General features: G+C 37.7%; 1 protein-coding gene across 1 annotated transcript in view; it reads left to right on the top strand.

Annotated features, from left to right (window-relative positions):
* The window catches only part of ZC3H6 (zinc finger CCCH-type containing 6), a 155,719-nt gene extending 135,804 nt beyond the window's left edge, over positions 1 to 19,915 (top strand). Inside the window, exons 9-13 of the mRNA XM_050753001.1 lie at positions 1,184 to 1,291; positions 2,104 to 2,357; positions 3,593 to 4,104; positions 4,405 to 4,638; positions 10,958 to 19,915. Coding sequence (XP_050608958.1) covers positions 1,184 to 1,291; positions 2,104 to 2,357; positions 3,593 to 4,104; positions 4,405 to 4,638; positions 10,958 to 12,441 — 2,592 coding nt within the window. The 3' untranslated portion in view covers positions 12,442 to 19,915. The remainder of the gene's footprint in view (positions 1 to 1,183; positions 1,292 to 2,103; positions 2,358 to 3,592; positions 4,105 to 4,404; positions 4,639 to 10,957) is intronic.
* The last annotated feature ends 230 nt before the right edge of the window (positions 19,916 to 20,145 follow it).

Genomic DNA, 20,145 nt, shown 5'->3' with positions numbered 1-20,145 from the left:
ACATAATTTTTTACAAAAATGAAATCTATAATGATTATGAATATTGTATTTTTAAATTTGACATTTACATGAATGTGGACTGTATTTTAATACACAGTGTGTTATAAGGACCTTTTATTTTCCAGATGATTAACTCATTGCCTCATCTTTACTGATTTAAAATGACATCTTTACTAGACCCTAAATTCTCATTTTTACACAATTCTGCTTCTATACTACTCTTATCTATTGTGGTATTTGATTATTCCCCTCTGTAAGAGTATGTTTGGTATTTGATAAGGCATATATGCCTTCCTTTTTTTAAAAAAAGTTGTAATATTCTCAGGTTAGAAGTGATTTGGCAAACAATAAAAACAAATAAAATGTAATAAATTTGTCCTAATCAAGAAAAATAAATTTTTTCAGATTTGACATATTTTTTTAGAAAACAAATACTTTACTCTGTTTCTGAAAGCTTTCAATCTATTCTTACAGGGTTTTTGTAACATAGTCATGCTGTTTGTAAATAATAATAATTTTACTTCATTTACAATATTCATACTTCTTATTTAATTTTAATTGTATTGGCCACATTTCCAGAAGAATGTTAAATAATAGTGATTGTGGCAGACATAAACATGTTTTAATGATAGTGCCTTTTTGTTTTAGCTTCAGCACACATCATCTGAGAATGGTACATTTTTCACTATACTTCTATATTTAATATTTTCTTTATAAGTTTGTCTCCAAAATCTTAAGATTAGTCTGTAGTTGATTATTGGGATATTTGCCTTTAACATGACGTATACATTTTTTTTTTCTTTAAAAAGTGGCTTTCTAGTTTTAATAGAGAAAAAAGCTCTTTGAATGTTTTTGTATAATTAAAATATCTAACCTTAATAGAATAAAAAATAAGCTGATGTGATTATAGTAAATTCAGTATAATATATAACAATACAGCCTTATTGATTCAGCACAGTTATGGTTTAGTGTGTGTATGTGTTAAGAACACTTAGCATGAGTTCTACTCCCTTAACCAAATTTTAAGTATATAATACAGTATCGTTGACTATAGGTACAATGTTATATAGCAGATCTCTACAACTTAACCATCTTGTCTAACAGTTGTAGGTTTTGGTTTTAAAATAAAAAAAAAATAGACCTTGATTTTACCTGGTCTTTTCCTTAATATTTTTATTTACATGAATTTCCTTGCAAGTTCTATCATAGTGGAGCAAAATGTTACCAGGGAGACAACTGTAAATTTTCCCATGATGATCTAACTAAAGAAACAAAGAAACTTTTGGACAAAGTGAGTAATATTTTTGTACCTTGATTACATCTCTCCACAAATACATTTGACTTGAATAATATTTTATAAATGATATTTTGTGAAACTGCTGAGAAATTGAAGGTTTACTATTTTATATTTTATTCTATTTGAGGAATATTCTTTACCTTTTTGAACCTCATTCTGTTTATAAAAAATGAGGAGTTAGCTATCTTCAAACCATTTCAACTGTTTTTTTCTTTCTCTCTCCCTTCCCTCCTTCCCTCCTTCCCTCCTTCCCTCCTTCCCTCCTTCCCTCCTTCCCTCCTTTCCTTCCTTTCCTTCCTTTCCTTCCTTCCTCCCTCTCTCCCTCTCTCTCTTGCTTGCTTTTTCTTTCTTTCTTTCTCTCTCTCTCTCTTTTCTTTTCTCTTTTTTTTTTTTTGGCAGGGTCTTGCTGCATTGCCCAGGCTGGGTGTAGTGGTGCGATCTTGGCTCAGCTTATTGCAACCTCCACACCCTGCTCCTTGCCAACCCCCTATCCTGCACCCCCCCCCCGCCACCCCTGGGGCCATCCTCCACCTCAACCTTCTGAGGTGGGCACTACCATGCGCAGCTAATTTTTGCACTTTTTATAGAGACAGGGGATTCTTCATGTTGCTCAGGCTGGTCTCTTGGGCTCAAGCGATCCACCTGCCTTGGCCTTCCAAAGTGTCGAGATTATAGGCGAGAGCCACTGTGACCAGCTCATTTCAACTTTAATGTTATTTTTCTACTAACAAAACTTAAGTCTTCCTAGTTTTAAATGTGAGGAAAAGACTCACTTTGAAATAGTAATCTTTGCCAATTATTTTTAGGTGTTGAATACTGATGAAGAACTCATAAATGAAGATGAAAGAGAATTAGAGGAACTTAGAAAGCGTGGCATAACTCCTCTTCCCAAACCACCTCCAGGGGTTGGGCTTCTGCCAACCCCTCCAGAGCATTTTCCCTTTTCTGATCCTGAAGACGATTTTCAGACAGATTTCTCTGATGATTTTAGGAAAATTCCATCTCTTTTTGAAATAGTTGTAAAACCTACTGTGGATTTAGCGCATAAAATTGGGAGGAAGTAAGTGAAAACTTTCAAAATGACATCAACTTTTTTTTTCCTGAAAACGATCATTAAGAAACTAAGTCATATTCCAAGCTAATCGTATAATTAAACTTGGTTAGAGATAGCACACATCTGGCATGCACGCAGATGGCTGCTTCCCCTTTGTTTTCCATTCCCACCCTCTGCTGCTTGCCGTCAGTGGTTTCCCATATGGGATCCTTACACAGCTTCTGAAACCTCTCAGCATAGTAATCCTGAAGGACCCTGCCTGGTGGGTGGATTTGGCATTCTCACTTGATTATGAGGCTGCATTGTCGTTGATAATGCCTTCAGATTGTGGGAAATAGGTCTCCACGTATTTGATTGTTTTTGAAGAGCAATTCCTTAGGCTATTAGAGGAAAACCTCTGGATCCAGATTTTCATTTTCTAACACCACCATTCCAGCCCTGCTGCCAGTTCCCCAGGGTCTGTGCATCTGGGCCTTAAGTCGCATTGTGGAGCATTCGTTTAGCCTTGACAACTCAGGAAAGCAAGGAGGTCTCAGCCAATGAGAAACAAGAAATCTATAGCAAATATCACAATTCATTTGAACCATTAAAAGTATTTCTACTAATGTCAAGAAGATAAGTATGTCCACTGTTTTGCTAATATATATTGTATCCTGGTCAATGAAATCAGATAAAGTTATAAAGATTAGAAGTGGAGTGGCAGCCTAATTACTTGGGAAGTTTCCCTCAACCCAAAGGAATCAACAGACAAAACTATTGGAAATAATAATTAAATTAGCAAGATGTCAAGAAAGAAGAGCAACATTCAAAAACAATGTCTTTTTATATGCCAGCAATAACCAATTACAAATTGTTATAAAAAGTTGGATGTTTATATATAGTAGATTCTAATTTTATTGTAAAAGGTTACATATACCTGAAAAAAGGGAGTAGTAAGAGAGAACCAATAAAAAATTTTATCTCTGAGTAGTGGGATTAGGGATGATTCTTATTTATCTTTGTACTTTTCTGTATTTTTCAAAACAGAGTAAGTTTTAGAACAGCTGACAGTAAGCAGCAAGTGGGCTAAAATGAAAGCAAGAGTGTTTCTGCCTATCAACGATATGGAACAAATTGGTTCTTAAACACACCGTATTCTGATATTAAAAAAACATACTTAACCAATATCTGTTTAGAAGTGTTAATGTTCTTGTTTGTTTCTTTTTCTTTGAAGTAAGAAATACTATTATTTCTGTCTACAGGCCACCAGCATTTTATAACAGTGCCTCACCACCAGGACCACAATTTCAGGGAAGCAGTCCACACCCTCAACATATCTATAGTTCTGGGTCAAGTCCAGGTCCTGGACCTAACATGTCTCAGGGACACAGTAGTCCTGTGATGCACCCAGGCTCCCCTGGACATCACCCATGTGCAGGACCTCCTGGTCTACCAGTGCCACAGAGCCCACCTTTACCACCTGGTCCACCTGAAATTGTAGGTCCTCAAAATCAAGCTGGAGTACTTGTTCAACCAGACACATCTTTGACACCACCAAGTATGGGTGGGGCTTACCACTCCCCAGGCTTTCCAGGACATGTGATGAAAGTACCCAGAGAGAATCACTGTTCTCCAGGTTCATCATACCAGCAAAGTCCTGGTGAAATGCAGCTTAACGCCAATTATGAGTCCCTGCAAAACCCAGCTGAGTTTTATGATAATTACTATGCACAGCATCCTGTACATAATTTTCAGCCACCCAGTAACTCTGGTGGTAAGTTTACTTTTTGAAATAATTTATTCCTAATTTAAAATGCAGTCCTATTTTTCATTAAAAGCATGATAGAAATGTATGTTTTAAGTAAAGCTAAATAAAATTGATGATTGAAACCTTAAAATGTTTTCAGCTTGCCAAACTTTTGAAACAATAGAATTTTAGATAACTTTTAGAAATATTTTAAAATGACATAATTTGATAATCCAGTGTGCCTGTTATGAAGGTTTTCATTTCTTATGACTCTGGTGGAGTTTTGTGCTCACTCAATGACTGTCTCTCCCCATGTTATACATGTAGATGGGATGTGGCATGGCGAATTTGCCCAGCAGCAGCCTCCTGTTGTTCAAGACTCACCTAACCATGGGAGTGGGTCTGATGGCAGCAGCACCAGGACAGGCCATGGCCCTCTGCCTGTACCAGGCCTCCTCCCTGCGGTGCAAAGAGCTCTTTTTGTCAGACTTACTCAGAGATACCAAGAAGATGAAGAACAAACCAGCACCCAACCTCATAGAGCACCAAGCAAGGAAGAAGGTGTGTCAGAAGTTATTAATAGCATCTTACCTATTTGGATGGGTTAAAACTTTTAAATGGTCGAGGCAGGTGAATCACCGGAGGTCAGGAGTTCGAGATCAACCTGGCCAACATGGTGAAACCCCATCTCCACTAAAAATGCAAAACTTAGCTGGTTGTGTTGGCATGTGCCTGTAGTACCAGCTACTCAGGAGGCTGAGGCAGGAGAATCGCTTCAACCTGGGAGGCGGAGGTTATAGTGAGCTGAGACCTCGCCACTGCACTCCAGCCTGGGCAACAGAGTGAGACTCAGTCTCAAAAAAAAAAAAAAAAAAAAAAAAAAATTAAAAATGAGCTCTCTTTTCTATTTCCAATTTATCTCATAGCAACTATCTTGTGATTGATTTTGGTTTCAGTGCCATTAATTGCATTAATACTTAATTGCAAAAGGTTTGACTTGAAGCAGTAAAAATATCTGAAGCTAGAGTTCAAGGTTGTGTAGACTTGCAAGCAATTAAGCCTTTTGCTTTTTTTTTTTTTTAGAAGAAAATAAATAGAACAAGAAAAGGACACCTTTCAGTTTGAGGATTTTGAATTCTAGCCCAATTTCAAAATGATTTAGTTATTAGAGATATTTTTATGTCATAGGCTATATAATTAAGGATCTACTATAATACTAAGAAACATTTTTAAACATAAAATGATTATATGGAAACTAAGTTTATCTTAGTATTTTTGATATTGGTAAGTATACAACAGTTCAGTAAAGGATGAGAAAAGTTTAAAGCATTCAGTTCTGTTTATGAATTACAAAATTGATGTTTGGCCACTCAAACATGACATTTATGTAAAACTATGTAATGCTAGGTAGCTATAAGCTATTATATGAACGTTTAAAAATATATATTTATAATTTTAAAATTATTTTTGTGGGTACATAGTAGGTATATATATTTATGGAGTACATGAGGTATTTTGATAGAGGCATGCAATGCGTAATAATCACATCAGGGTAAATAGAGTATCCATCACCTTAAGCATTTATCCTCTGTGTTACAAATAATCCAGTTATATTCTTTTAGTTTTTTTTAAATGTACAATTATTATTGACAATAGTCACCCTGTTGTGCTATCAAATACTAGGTCTTATTCATTCTATTTAACTTTTGGTACCCATTAACCATCCCCACTTCCTCCCTATCTGCCAGCTACCCTTCCCAGTCTCTGATAACCATCCTTCTACTCTCTATGTCCATGAGTTCAATTGTTTTAGTTTTTAGCTCCCACAAATAAGTGAGAACATGAGAAGTTTGTCTTTATGTGCCTGACTTATTTCACTTAACATAATGACCTCCAGTTCCTTATTGCAAATGACAGGATCTCATTCTTTTTATGGCTGAATAGTACTCCATTGTGTATATATGCCACATCTTCTTTACCCATTGTCTGTTTTTTGTTTTGTTTTGTTTGTTTTAAGAGTCCCACTCCTTTGGGAGGCCGAGACGGGCGGATCACGAGGTCAGGAGATCGAGACCATCCTGGCTAACACGGTGAAACCCCGTCTCTACTAAAAAATACAAAAATCTAGCCGGGCGAGGTGGCGGGCGCCTGTAGTCCCAGCTGCTCGGGAGGCTGAGGCAGGAGAATGGCGTAAACCCGGGAGGCAGAGCTTGCAGTGAGCTGAGATCCGGCCACTGCAGTCCAGCCTGGGCAACAGAGCGAGACTCCGTCTCAAAAAAAAAAAAAAAAGAGTCCCACTCTGTTGCCCAGGCTAGAGTTCAGTGGCACATCTTGGCTCACTGCAACCTCTTCTTCCCAGGTTCAAGCAATTCTTATGCCGCAGCCTCCTAAGTAGCTGGGATTACAGGTGTGCACCACCATGCCCAGCTAATTTTTATATTTTTAGTAAAGATGGGGTTTCACTGTGTTGGCCAGGCTGGTTGCGAACTCCTGACCTCAGGTGATCTGCCCACCTCGCCTACCAAAGTGCTGGGATTACAGGTGTGAGCCACCATACCTGACTGTTGTCTGTTGATGGACACTTAGGTTGCTTCCAAATCTTGGCTATTGTGATGCTGCAGTAAACGTGAGAGTACAGATATCTCTTTGATATACTGATTTCCTTTCTTTTTTTTTTTTTGAGACAGAGTCTTGCTTAGTCGCCCAGGCTGGAGTGCAGTGGCGCGATCTCGGCTCACTGCAAGCTCCGCCTCCCGGGTTCACGCCATTCTCCTGCCTCAGCCTCCCGAGTAGCTGGGACTACAGGCGCCCGCCGCCTCGCCCGGCTAATTTTTTGCATTTTTAGTAGAGACGGGGTTTCACAGTGTTAGCCAGGATGGTCTCGATCTCCTGACCTTGTGATCCGCCCGCCTCGGCCTCCCAAAGTGCTGGGATTACAGGCGTGAGCCACCGCGCCCGGCCCTGATTTCCTTTCTTTTGGGTATATACCTAGCAGTGGTATTGCTGGATCAGATGGTAACTTTATTTTTAGTTTTTTGAGGAACTTTCAAACTGTTTTCCATAGTGGTTGTACTGATTTACTTTCCCACCGACAGTGTATGAGGGTTCTCTTTCCTCCACATCCTTGCCTGCATTTGTTATTTCCTGTCTTTTGAATAAGAGCCATTTTAACTGGGGTGAGATGATATCTCATTGTAGTTTTGCTTTGCATTTCTCTGATGATGAGTGATGATGTGCACCTTTTCATACACCTGTGTGCCATTTTTATGTCTTCTTTTGAGAAATGTCTATTCAGATATTTTGCCCATTTTTAAATTGGATTATTGATTTTTTTTTCCTATAGAGTTGTTTGAGCTCCTTATATATTCTAGTTATTAATCCCTTCTCGGATAGGTAGTTTGCAGATATTTTCTCCCATTCTGTGGGTTGTCTCATCATTTGTTTCCTTTATAATGCAGCTTTTAAACTTGATATGATCCCATTTGTCCATTTTTGCTTTGGTTGCCTGCGCTTGTGAGGTTTTAAGAAATCTTTGCCCAGACCAGTGTCCTGGAGAGTTTACCCATTGTTTTCTCGTAGCAGTTTCATAGTTTGAAGTCTTAGATTTAAGTATTTAATCCATTTTGATTTGATTTTTGTATATGGTGAGAAATAGGAGTCTAGTTTTACTCTTCTGCATATGGATATCCAGTTTTCCCAGCACCATTTATTGAAGAGATTGTCCTTTCCCCAATGTATGTTTTTGGCACCTTTGTCAAAAATCAGTTCACTGTAGATGTATGGGTTTGCTTCTGGGTTCTCTGTTCTGTTCCATTGGTCTATGTGTCTGCTTTTTTGTTAGTTCATTTTTTTGTTTTTGTTTTTGTTTTTTCTTGAGATAGGGTCTTACTCTGTTGCACAGTGGTGCAATCTCAGCTCACCACAACCTTTCACCTCCTGAGTCTGAGCAATTCTCGTGTCTCAGCCTCCCAAGTAGCTGGGACTACAGGTGCGCACCACCGTGCCCAGCTAATTTTTTTTGTATTTTTAGTAGAGACAGGGTTTTGCCATCTTGGCCCAGTTGGTCTCAAACGCCTGGCCTCAAGTGATCTGCCTGTGTCAGCCTCCCAAAGTGCTGGGATTACAGGTGTGAGCCATTGTACCCAGCTTATGTGCCTGTTTTTATGCCAGTACCATGCTGTTTTGATTACTATAGCTCTGTAGTATAATTTGACATCAGGTAATGTGATTCCTCTAGTTTTGTTCCTTTTGCTCAGGATAGGTTTGACTATTCTGAGTCCTTTGTGGTTCCATATAAATTTTAGGATAGTTTTTTCTGTATCTGTTAAGAACGCTATTGGTATTTTGATTGGAATTGCATTGAATCTGTAAATTGCTTTGGGTAGTATGGACATTTTTAACAATATTGATTCTTCCAATCCATGAACATGGAGTATCTTTCCAATTTTTGGTGTCCTCTTCAGTTTCTTGCATCAATGTATATGACCATTTTTTGCTACATTTTCAAAGAAGATATTATTAATTCTTCATTTACCTAACATCACAGGAGAATGAAAGATTCCTAATAAGTGAATTTCCTGTACAATTTAAATTATAAACATTTTAATAGTAATTTTTCAGCTGGGCACAGTGGCTCACGCCTGTAATCCCAGCACTTTGGGAGGCCAAGACAGGTGGATCACGAGGTCAAGAGATCGAGACCATCCTGCCAGCATGGTGAAACGTCTGTACTAAAAATGCAAAAATTAGCTGGGCATGGTGGCACGCATCTATAGTCCCAGCTACTCAGGAGGCTGAGGCAGGAGAATCGCTTGAACTCAGGAGGCAGAGGTTGCAGTGAGCCGAGGTCACGCCATTGCACTCCAGCCTGGGTAACAGAGCGAGACTCTGTCTCAAAAAAAAATAAATAAGTAATCTTTCAGTAGTCTTAAAGTTTCATAAACAAAGATATTAAAACTTTTAGATAGTAGAAAATTTTATTCTATAATGTTATGTAATTGGTAGTGTTCTATGGGAGTTGTTGGCTCTGATACAGAAATATTTTGAACAGCTAGGTTTACTTGTGTTTGTGTTAATTTTTATGGATTTTAATGCTTTTATGCATTTTATCTCTGCTTTGATAAAAAGCTGCTAATTATCATTTTTTATCTAATATCTGTTTTCCACCAGCCTGTCTGTATTCTTCTACTCTCCCTCTGTTACTATTTTCACTCTCATTTAAGAAAGATTTTTAAGTATGCTTTATAAATTATAAAACATATATATAATGTTTATAAAATATATTGATATGTGAATGAAAAAGTAAGGATAGAAGTAACAAATACTATGAGGAGTGAAATTACTATACAGAAATATTTAAAGTAATCGCAGCTGGTAAAAGAGAATCACAAATCCATCTGTAGGTTTCCTTGATGTTAAAGAGAAGAAAAGAGATCTAGTGTCTAGAAGTAGTTTTTTTCAGACTGAGATCTGAGTAAAACTTTTTGCAGTTGTGACATACCATATGCTGTTTTAACCCACATTCCACCCTAAATACCAGTGCTTGTTTTGTTAGCACTGCTCTGTTCAAACTAACCCTGTAACACTAAAGTTTCATGTAGTAGGCATGCATTAGTGAGCAGTGAGATGAGGTAAAAATGAGAATGTCTAGGATATTCTGCTGATCCAAGATACTCTAGGATGGAGATACATATATGCATATACAGTATATCTATATATCTGTATCCCATGTTCTGACTCTTACGTTCTGGCAAGAATATGAACAGGAGATACGTTGTGGCCAATTCAGAGCCAACCTGTGTCTATTTTAATGGAGAGGAGAGAGAATCACCCTTCTGAAATATCAGTTTGTAATTCCTTCTGCTAGAGAAAAGACTTATGATAGGTAGGCTTCTTAAACTTGTGTCTAATACACTAGAGTTAAATAGGCTTTAAAAGTAAGACTCAAAGTGTTCTCATAAAGTATATAAGTTTTAGGATGTTAGGGTTTTTGTTTGTTTTGTTTTGTTTTGAGATGGAGTCTTGCTCTGTCACCCAGGCTGGAGTGCACTGGCTCGATCTCGGCTCACTTCAAGCTCCACCTCTTGGGTTCATGCGGTTCTCCTGCCTCAGCCTCCTGAGTAGCTGGGACTACAGGTGCCTGCCACCGCGCCCGGCTAATTTTTTTTGTATTTTTAGTAGAGACGGGGTTTCACCGTGTTAGCCAGGAAGGTCTCAATCTCCTGACCTCGTGATCCGCCTGCCTCGGCTTCCCAAAGTGCTGGTATTACAGGCCTGAGCCACCGCGCCTGGCTAGTTTTGTTATTTTTAAAGTTAATGTTTGAATAGCTAATATAGTCACACAGGTCAAATATCTAAACATATAATAAAGAGTAAATGAAAAGTCTCCACCCCATTTCTCATTTGCTCAGTTTCCATTGCTACCTTAACCATCACTTTCAATGTTTTGTTTTCTTTTCAGTCCATTGTTAACTTGATAAATTCAGAGCTAGGAAGCTTAAGGAATGCTTGATTTGAAGAGACCTAGCGCATTTTAGAATGCTAAGAGCATTTTCCTTTCTCCTACAGCCCACCACACATAAAACACACATATCTGAATTCCCTTTGGCCAGTTGGAAGGAAAGGTCCTGCCTTTTCTCTGACTGGAATGACATTACACATATTCTAGTATCACCCTGCTTCCTTAATAGAGTATAATGACTGAATTGATAGTTTTCTTACCACATCTTATTTTGTTCCAGTTTTGAAATCTGGCATTTTTGTTACGCATTTTCTTGAAGTTAGACTATACTTATTTCAGAAATAGTATGTGTTTTTTAATATTAATTAAGTCTACATAAAAATGCTTCATTCTTTATAATAAGTTTTTGTCTGCATTTAGATGATACAGTTAACTGGTATTCCAGTAGTGAAGAGGAAGAAGGAAGCAGTGTCAAATCAATACTGAAAACATTACAGAAACAAACAGAAACTTTAAGGAATCAGCAACAACCTTCCACAGAACTCAGCACTCCTACTGATCCAAGACTTGCTAAAGAGAAAAGTAAAGGAAACCAAGTGGTTGACCCTAGACTTAGGACTATCCCAAGGCAAGACATTAGAAAGCCTTCTGAGTCTGCCCCACTGGATCTTAGATTTGCGTGGGATCCCAGGAAATTGAGAGGGAATGGAAGTGGTCACGTAGGCTCTTCTGTTAGTGGAGCAAAGTTTGATTTGCATCATGCAAATGCTGGCACTAATGTCAAACACAAAAGAGGCGATGATGATGATGAAGATACAGAAAGAGAACTGAGAGAAAAAGCTTTCTTAATACCTTTGGATGCCTCACCTGGCATAATGCTCCAGGATCCAAGGTCACAATTGAGACAGTTCAGTCACATTAAAATGGACATTACTCTAACCAAACCCAACTTTGCAAAACACATCGTGTGGGCTCCGGAAGACTTACTTCCAGTACCTTTACCTAAACCTGATCCAGTGTCTTCAATCAATTTACCTCTGCCCCCGCTTATAGCTGACCAGAGGCTAAATAGGTTATGGAATACCAAAAGTGATCTTCATCAAAACACAGTGTCCATTGATCCAAAATTAGCAGCCAAAGCGAAAATTAATACAACAAGCAGAGAAGGCTACCTAGAACAATTTGGAGACTCACACAGTTCAGGAAGTAAATTAGGAGATCCTAGACTACAAAAAAATTTTGATCCTAGGCTTCACAGACTGCCCAATACAGAGTCTCATCAAGTGGTTATGAAGGATTCACATACATCAAAGGGTGCCCCTCACTTAGCCAGACCAAACCCTGGTTCATCACAGCCCTCAGGGGCAGGAGCTAGCAATTCTGGTTCCGGGGCTCTGCCTCCGTATGTCCCTAAACTCTCTTCCTCAGCTGGCCTTCCACTGGGAACTTCAACTTCAGTTCTTAGTGGTATTAGTTTGTATGACCCTAGGGATCATGGTTCATCATCCACATCAGAACTAGCAACAGCTTCTTCAGGAGAAAACTCAAAGAACCAGAAAAAAAGTGGTGGCTTAAAAAGTAGTGACAAAAATGAGCCTTCTCCTGGAGAAGCTATCCTTCCACAGAAAACCAGTCCAAATGTGGAAGTCACTCTTGATGGGCCAGCTGACCCACAGGCAGATGTTCCCAGGAGTTCTGGTAAGGTTCAGGTCCCAGCAGTGCACAGCCTTCCTGTTCAGGCATTAACAGGCTTAATTAGGCCACAGTACAGTGATCCAAGGCAGGCAAGGCAGCCAGGACAGGGGAGCCCAACCCCAGATAATGATCCCGGAAGAGAAACAGATGACAAATCTCTGAAAGAGGTTTTTAAAACTTTTGATCCAACTGCTTCACCATTTTGTTAGCTATTGTGTAATTGAGCAATTCTTTTCACTCTTGTGACTATCTCAGTCCTCTGCTGTTTTGTAACTGGTTTACCTCTATAGTTTATTTATTTTTAAATTATAAACACTTTTCAGCTGCTAGTATCAGAACCACATGAAGTTATAGCCTCTAAAGCCTGTGGTATTTTATATAATATTTTTATAACTTTAAGAGACTGTAGTAATTGACCTAAAAACTTATGTTAGCTTCAGTAAAAGTACTTTTATTGTAAATAAACAATCATGAACTCAACACTCTGCCTGAGTATATGCCAGTTGTCTTTCATAATCAATGTTTAGATAAATGATTGCCACTTTTTATATGGTTGTTTAGTTTCAAGCAATATGATGTACATTACTTTTGAGAAACAGTATTTTGACTAGGACCTCTCTATTTGTCAGCACAGAACTGATTAATATGTAATGCTAACTGCTAATTAAAATGTAAAATCAAGTAAAGAAAACATTTTAAAATTACAATTAGCAGAGCAGTTCATGTTTAAGGGCATCACTTTTATTAGTATTGGCAATATTATTTGTGTAAATGAAGCATTTGAATGTCATATCTTTTTAAAGTATTTTATTGTATACTGTATCATAGAAGTTGGAGGTATATAAATAGAACATTTTGCTAAAGTGAAAAATTTCCAAGTTCCCTAGCATAACTTTTTACATTTAATTTTTCATATGAAATAGCAATTAGTTACTGCTGTGTTACATTGTGATGTTTATGTATGTCAATGTTTTTGTCTTTAGCAGCATAATTTATATCGCTTTTTCAAATGATGTAGCTGCATTAATTGTGTTCATCATGACTTTGGCGATTTTTAACACAATTTTTAAAGATCCAGTGAGAGTCTGTAGTGATTATTATATGAATAATGTTTTAAATGTCAAGGTTCTGTATTTTTTTCTTAAATAGCAAGAAAACACAGATTGCTAGTATAGTCAACAATATTTGGCTATCAATAAAGAATCTCTTTCAGATCTCACCCGGCTGGCATTCTGTAACAGAGGGGATTACCTGGTGTTTTAAGTATTTAATGTCCTCATAGTGTGGAAATCTCCTAAATTGATTAGAAATTGTATTTTATGAAAAATAACTTGTATTCATTCTTGTGTATTTATTGCAATATATAAATAATGGCAACTCTATTTGTTTTATACGTATATAATTTATAACTGAATCTAAGTATTACACCGCTACTCATATTTTGAACTGGAGGTGTAGGACAATGTTTGCTGGTAACAACTCCAATGCGTATTAATAACTTGAAAAGGAGCATTTCACTATAAAAGATAATGAAAATAGTTAATGAAATCAGTCCTCTAATGAAAGCAGTGCCCTTGAGAAGGGATTTTTTTTTTTTTAATGAACAGTAAAATATTTTGTGGGAACCTAACACTCACATAGCATAAGGTTTATTAATAATGCATATCCTTTCTAATCACTTCTTCAATTCTTTTTGATGCAATTCTGTGCTAAAATGGGGTGTGGTTAAGTGAACGAGAACTCTGCCCACCTAAGAAGTTCAGTGTTTTCTAAGTGGAAGGAGAGTTACTGAAAGGAATGCGAATTTTTACTGATTGTACTTCGGATACATTTATTGTCTAAAATGGCTCTGGATAACATTTTTGGGTTAAAAAATGTAATTTAAAGCCACCATAGAAAGTATTTTCTGATTTACTGTCCAAATGAACTTTGTTGTTAATCGAGAAGTCAATAAAATGGATTAAACTGACAGAAAAAATATATATATATCCCAAAGTGTAATTTACTCTTTTGTCAGGATAAAATCGGAAAGATGGCTGATTTTAGTAAATGAAATTTTTAGCAAATCTTTAATTCATTCATGTAGTTTATAATTATTGTGTCAAGCAATGCTGTTTACATTTTAAGCATCATACAAAAAAGATAATTTGGCTTGTTAAAGATCAAAATAGAATCCAAACTGTTAACAGAATATCTTTTTTACAACTAAAGGAGATATTCCAAGATTTATTAAAAAGTCAGGTTTAAAAGTTATTAATGCAAATTATGTAATGTTCATGCATTCAGTATTCTTGGGTCCCTATTACCTCAGTTGGTGTTCTAGAGGCTATTTTACAAGAAAGCTTGAACTTAATTTCAAATTTGACAATATATTTTATATGAAAATGTTTAATTTATGTTTAAAATAATTGTTATTATGCAGCATTTTTATTGTGATAACATTAGTTTATGGGCCATTCTGTCATATCCTGTAAACATAGTTTGTTTTTCTTTTTTTTTTTCCCCATTTTCTCATACAAATTGAGTAAGTAGCCATTTTCCCCCAATGAATACCTCTTCTTTTAGGTCAATTGGTGTTTTTAGAATCCATGTAATTTGATTTGCACTGTTAGATCGAAAAGTAACTTATGTTCCTATTCTTAGAAGCCACACATTTAGAGATAACAGAAATAACTTGAGTCTTAAGAGTCTGGATAGGCTCATCCATTGAGATGTAACTTAATTATTCATACTGTTTGTGACAGAAATTCTCTACCTGTTTACTGTGATGCTGAATAGAGTGGATATATCGGGGGTTGAAATGCAACACACAAGATCATGACAATTTAGATTCAGCAACTACTTTCCCATACTTTGGTTAAGACCTCATTGTGAACCTTGAAAACAAATCAGATGTTGGAGTGATTTCAAACTCTATTTCAACAATTGGGTCTGTTTCTATATGGACCCTCTATTTCCCAGCTGAATGTTTCAAACCCCCGAATTAGGCTGCAACCGAAAGAGCCTAATTGTGAAATGAGGTGTGCTTAGGTTTCTGTTTATCCTTTAGCCATGGAACTTTAAAGAGTAGTGTTCCTCCTACTTATTTTAAGCATGGAAGAAGAGTTGAGTAGTAAATCTTGTGTGAACTTGTAGCTCAGCTACTCTGCTGAATTAATTAGAGGTTAGGAAGGACTTACAAGGGCTGGAAGTTTAAAGATAATAAATTCATATTTTTTGTTCTGAATTGATTTCTGTGCAATTTATATCAATATCTAATTGCTTATCTGTGAAATTAGGTTAATTTTTATTGATCACATATTTGATGTAAAGTATGAATTATTTTTGTAAAGTATTTGTAAATATAAAACTATTTTATAGCTTGAATGAACACAATCATTATGCTCCCATTAGGGTGCATTAAGTTGTACAAATTCCAAAATAACATGATGTGGTTTGTATGGTTTAACAATTTTACGAAGCTTCAGATGACACGCACTGATGACACAACAGTAGAATTTCCTGAGAGGTTGAGTGAATATTAACCCATCAAGTTAGCAATTTCCTTAAATACATGTGTATCAGGAAGACAGGACTTCCCTACCTTAGAGCTATATAGACCTGCGTCTCTTCAAGATCTGACTTCTCTACCCATTTTATACAGGTTGGGTATTGATGGAGGGTTAAAAATGCTATGACAGTTCATGGTGCATGGTGTGTTTGTTTAAATCATAGCATGTTTAGGCAAAGTGGCCAGCTCATTCAATGTAAGAGCCACCGAAACAGCAGATGTATTCACACCCAGCCTGTAGTATGTATTTCTTCAGGCATGTCCCATTGAGGTCTTCCTGAAAGACCACTTACTTCATAAAGGTATTGCGTTTCTTTAGTTAATGGCCACTAGAAGTTAGGAACATCTTTGCATTTGCATGACATGGCATCTGTAGTGGAGATGTTTTCCCTGATGTTTTTGGAGGGCTGGACTGTGCTGAAGGCTGTACCTTGGTGGGGGTGGTCTGCAGTCATGCAGCCCACTGATAGGGTCCTCCCCACCCCCGCAAGCTTCAATAATTGAGCTTTCTGTTAATTTCTCAAATTATCTTTTCAAAAATGGTTTGGCAGTACTTGATGAGATTATGTTCAAAATTAAGTCCAGTAAAATACATAAGCATTTGTAAACTATAATTAGTTTAAATAAGACTTAGTTTAGGAAATCTAAGCTTTGACATATATACCAAACAGGGCCTAAGGGTTCAAAGCTATTTTCTTAGGTATTACACCTTAGCATTTACAGAATGCCTTTTCCCCAAGCAGTTTAATGTGGTTTGCAGAAAGTTTCAGTAGCTACCAATCACTATATTGCTGGAGTTCTGTGTTTGAGTACGTCATTTATCAGCAGTATCTGCCGGTTGTGACAAAGCCCACCATATTCACCTGCCTTTCCTGGAAAGGATACAGATCCAAGAAAGGTTAACATCTACATAGGACTTAGAATTTCTAATTTTAAAATAAGAAAAAGCACATTTGAAATAATATTTAATGCTTTTGGAGGCAGGACCCATATGTATCTCCTTATTTTTATACTTGCCATAGGAACAAGCCTAGTTGTAGGCACACAGTAGGTGCTTTGTTAACTGCCTGTTGATGGCTTCCTGACATCCATCCAAGGGTCACTTTTACAGGTGCTGTCACCCATTAAACAGGTGTGGCAGAAGTATTCCTTGACGGCATTAGGAAGAATGCACCTTAAGTGTTATATCACTTTCAGTAGACACAGAGAGCCCACCTGCTCTTTTTTGTCCCCACACTCACCCCAAGCAATGTGAAGACAGATTATGGCAATTTAGGAGCTCCATGTTTCTATAATAAGAGTCCTCTAGACTTACGAGATTACTTCATGGTGACAGTTTGGATCGATCAATAATTTATTCCTATAAATGTCTGCAGGATTTTTTCTGTAACCAGAAAAGGAACTGCATAGCCAGTCTTTTTTTTTTTTTTTTTAATTTTTAATTATTTGTTGTTTTTGTTTGAGACGGAGACTTCACTCTTGTTGCCCAGGCTGAAGTGTAATGGTGCAATCTCAGATCACTGCAACCTCCCCTCTCCCGGGTTCAAGTGATTCTCCTGCCTCAGCCTCCCAAGTAGCTGGGCTTACAGGCATGTGCCACCACACCCAGCTAATTTTTTGTATTTACTAGAGACAGGGTTTCACCATGTTGATCAGGCTGATCTCGAACTCCTGACCCCAGGTGATCCACCCGCCTCAACCTCCCAAAGTGTTGGGATAACAGGCGTGAGCCACCATGCTCAGCCTGTTTTTTATTTATTTTTTGAGACAGTCTCACTTTGTCGCTCAGGCTGAAGTGCAGTGGCGCGATCTCAGCTCACTGCAGCCTCCGCCTCCCAGGTTCAAGCAATTCTCCCACCTTAGCCTCCTGAGTAGCTGGAACTACAGGTGTGTGCCACCACATCCAGCTAATTTTTGTATTTTTTTGGTAGAGACAGGGTTTCACCATGTTGGCCAGGCTGATCTTGAACTCCTGGCCTCAAGTGATCCACCAGTCTTGGCCTCTCAAAGTGCTGGGATCACAGGCATGAGCCACCATGCCTGGCCCAGTATTTTTATTATTATTATTTATTTTTATTTATTTATTTATTTTTTGAGACGGAGTCGTGCTTTGTTGCCCAGGTTGGAGTGTAGTGGCATGATCTTGGCTCACTGCAACCTCTACCTCCGGGTTCAAGCAATTCTCCTGCCTCAGCCTCCTGAGTAGCTGGGATTACAGGCGTGCACCACCACAACCAGCTACTTTTTTATGTTTTTGGTAGAGACACGGTTTCATCCTGTTGGCCAGGCTGGTCTCGAATTCCTGACCTTAAGTGATCTGCCTGCCTCGGCCTCCCAAAGTGCTGGGATTACAGGTATGAGCCACTGCGCCTGGCCAGTCTTTTGTTTTAAAATATATACTTAGGCCTAACCTAGTGAATTATCAATAGCATTTAAAATTCCTTTTATCCTGACACCATGAACAGTAATTTTCCCTTTCAAGTTATGATTTGACTCTAATTTTGGATCTTGTATCTGGTCTTTAAACACCTTTCGTTACCCTTTGGAATAGAACAGTCATGCTACTGTTAGCAAAATTATTGTAGGCATAAGGAAGAGCTGTGAGTTCAAAGAAGATTGTGAGTTCTTGGAATAGTATTTTACAGCATTGTTTATTATTGACCCTCTTGTTTTTTAAGCTTAGAGTTTATAAGAAAAAAGTGAATATATAGCTAATCATAGCATTTTAGAAAAAATCAGCTCTGCAGATAGGCCCCATACTTCTTGGCTCATTACTGATTTTAATACCTTCATGAGAATATTAAGGTTGAAAGGAATGGTGAAATTTGCATTATCAGAGGTCTGATATGTAATTTATTGTAAAGAAATTAAATATACAGAGGCTCAATTTAAAAAGTTAACCATATTGTGCTCAAACCTCCATTACCACCAACCTTTTGGGGTTGTCAGTGATAGACTCTGTGTGTGTGTATATATATACATTTTTTTTTTTTTTGGAGACGGAGTCTCACTCTGTCACCCAGGCTGGAGTGCAGTGGTGCCATCTCAGCTCACTGCAACCTCCACCTCCCGGGTTCAAGCAATTCTCCTGCCTCAGCCTCCTGAGTAGCTGGAATTACAGACACCTGCCACCATGCCCAGCTAATTTTTTGTATTTTTAGTAGAGATGGAGTTTCACCATGTTGGCCAGGCTGATCTCGAACTCCTGACCTCAAATGATCCACCCACCTGAGCCTCCCAAAGTGCTGGCCTTACAGGCATGAGCCATCACACCTGGCCTAGACTACCTTTTATACACTTTTAAATAGAGAAAGTGAAAAATGATAAACTAACCATTATAAAATAGAGGTTTGAGTCCACCTCTATTTTACAGAAATTTGCCCTGAAATATTTGAGAGGGAAGTCACATATGAGAGAAGAATATCTTTTCAAGGGTAGAATGATATTTCCTTATAAAAGTGACAATCAGAAAACAGTCATTTGTATACTTGCCAAAGTTTAAAAATTTTTTACATTCCTTACCCTAAACCCACTGTTGCATTCACCCAGGATTCAGAAAGGGTTTGGCAGAGATCCAGGGCTCCAGGGCCCAGATCATTTTGTTATTAGTCTAGCGTTTTTGTCCTGCACAGTCTAGGCAGGGCATCTTCGTTTGTGTGTTGCTGGTTGGGGCCAGGGAGGGGGGCGGGTGGGAGTTGTCCAGGTTTAAGATTGTTTCTTTTCCATCAGATCCACAAACAATATCTGTGGACTGAAATCCAGGTTATACCTATTCACTATGACTTTTTTTAAAAACTTTCTACTGCAATTATTTTAGTTCCCCCAAGTTGTATCTCAAATGTTGGGGAAATGCTGCCTTGACTATTTTACTTTGGAAGGTTTTACTAGATACCAGTTTAGTAGATTAATGACATTGTTAATCTACTGTCTGCTCAAAAGACACCAGCAAGGGAGTACACTTTGCTGAATTGATAAATTATTCCATTAAGGACTAACCAAGTACTGGTAACAACTTTTCCTCTCGTTCTTTACTAATAAATTTTCCAAGTTCCATACTGTTGTTGCAAGTTTCTGTAATTTTTTTCTGCAATACCTTTCTATTGTCTGAATTTAAATAAAAATGTTTCTAATAATATCTGTCTGGCAGTGTGATGCTTTGCTTTAATAAATCTTCAGCATTTAAAGACAGCACATAGGGGAACCATGTGCACATTTAAGAGCTTATTATTGGAACCCATCCCAGACTTTCCTGGGAAAAAAAGGGGGATAGCATTAAACTGTTTGCCCTTCAATTTATCTTTGGTACACAGAAATTGTGCTTCATTTAACTACATAGATGCTGTTAGCATTTAAAGCCCCATTT

This window comes from Macaca thibetana, chromosome 13 (genome assembly GCF_024542745.1).
Source record: "Macaca thibetana thibetana isolate TM-01 chromosome 13, ASM2454274v1, whole genome shotgun sequence".
In the NCBI taxonomy this organism is placed as follows: domain Eukaryota; kingdom Metazoa; phylum Chordata; class Mammalia; order Primates; family Cercopithecidae; genus Macaca; species Macaca thibetana.
The sequence above is the reverse complement of the archived record's forward strand: the minus strand, read 5'-3'. Positions and strand labels throughout refer to the sequence as shown.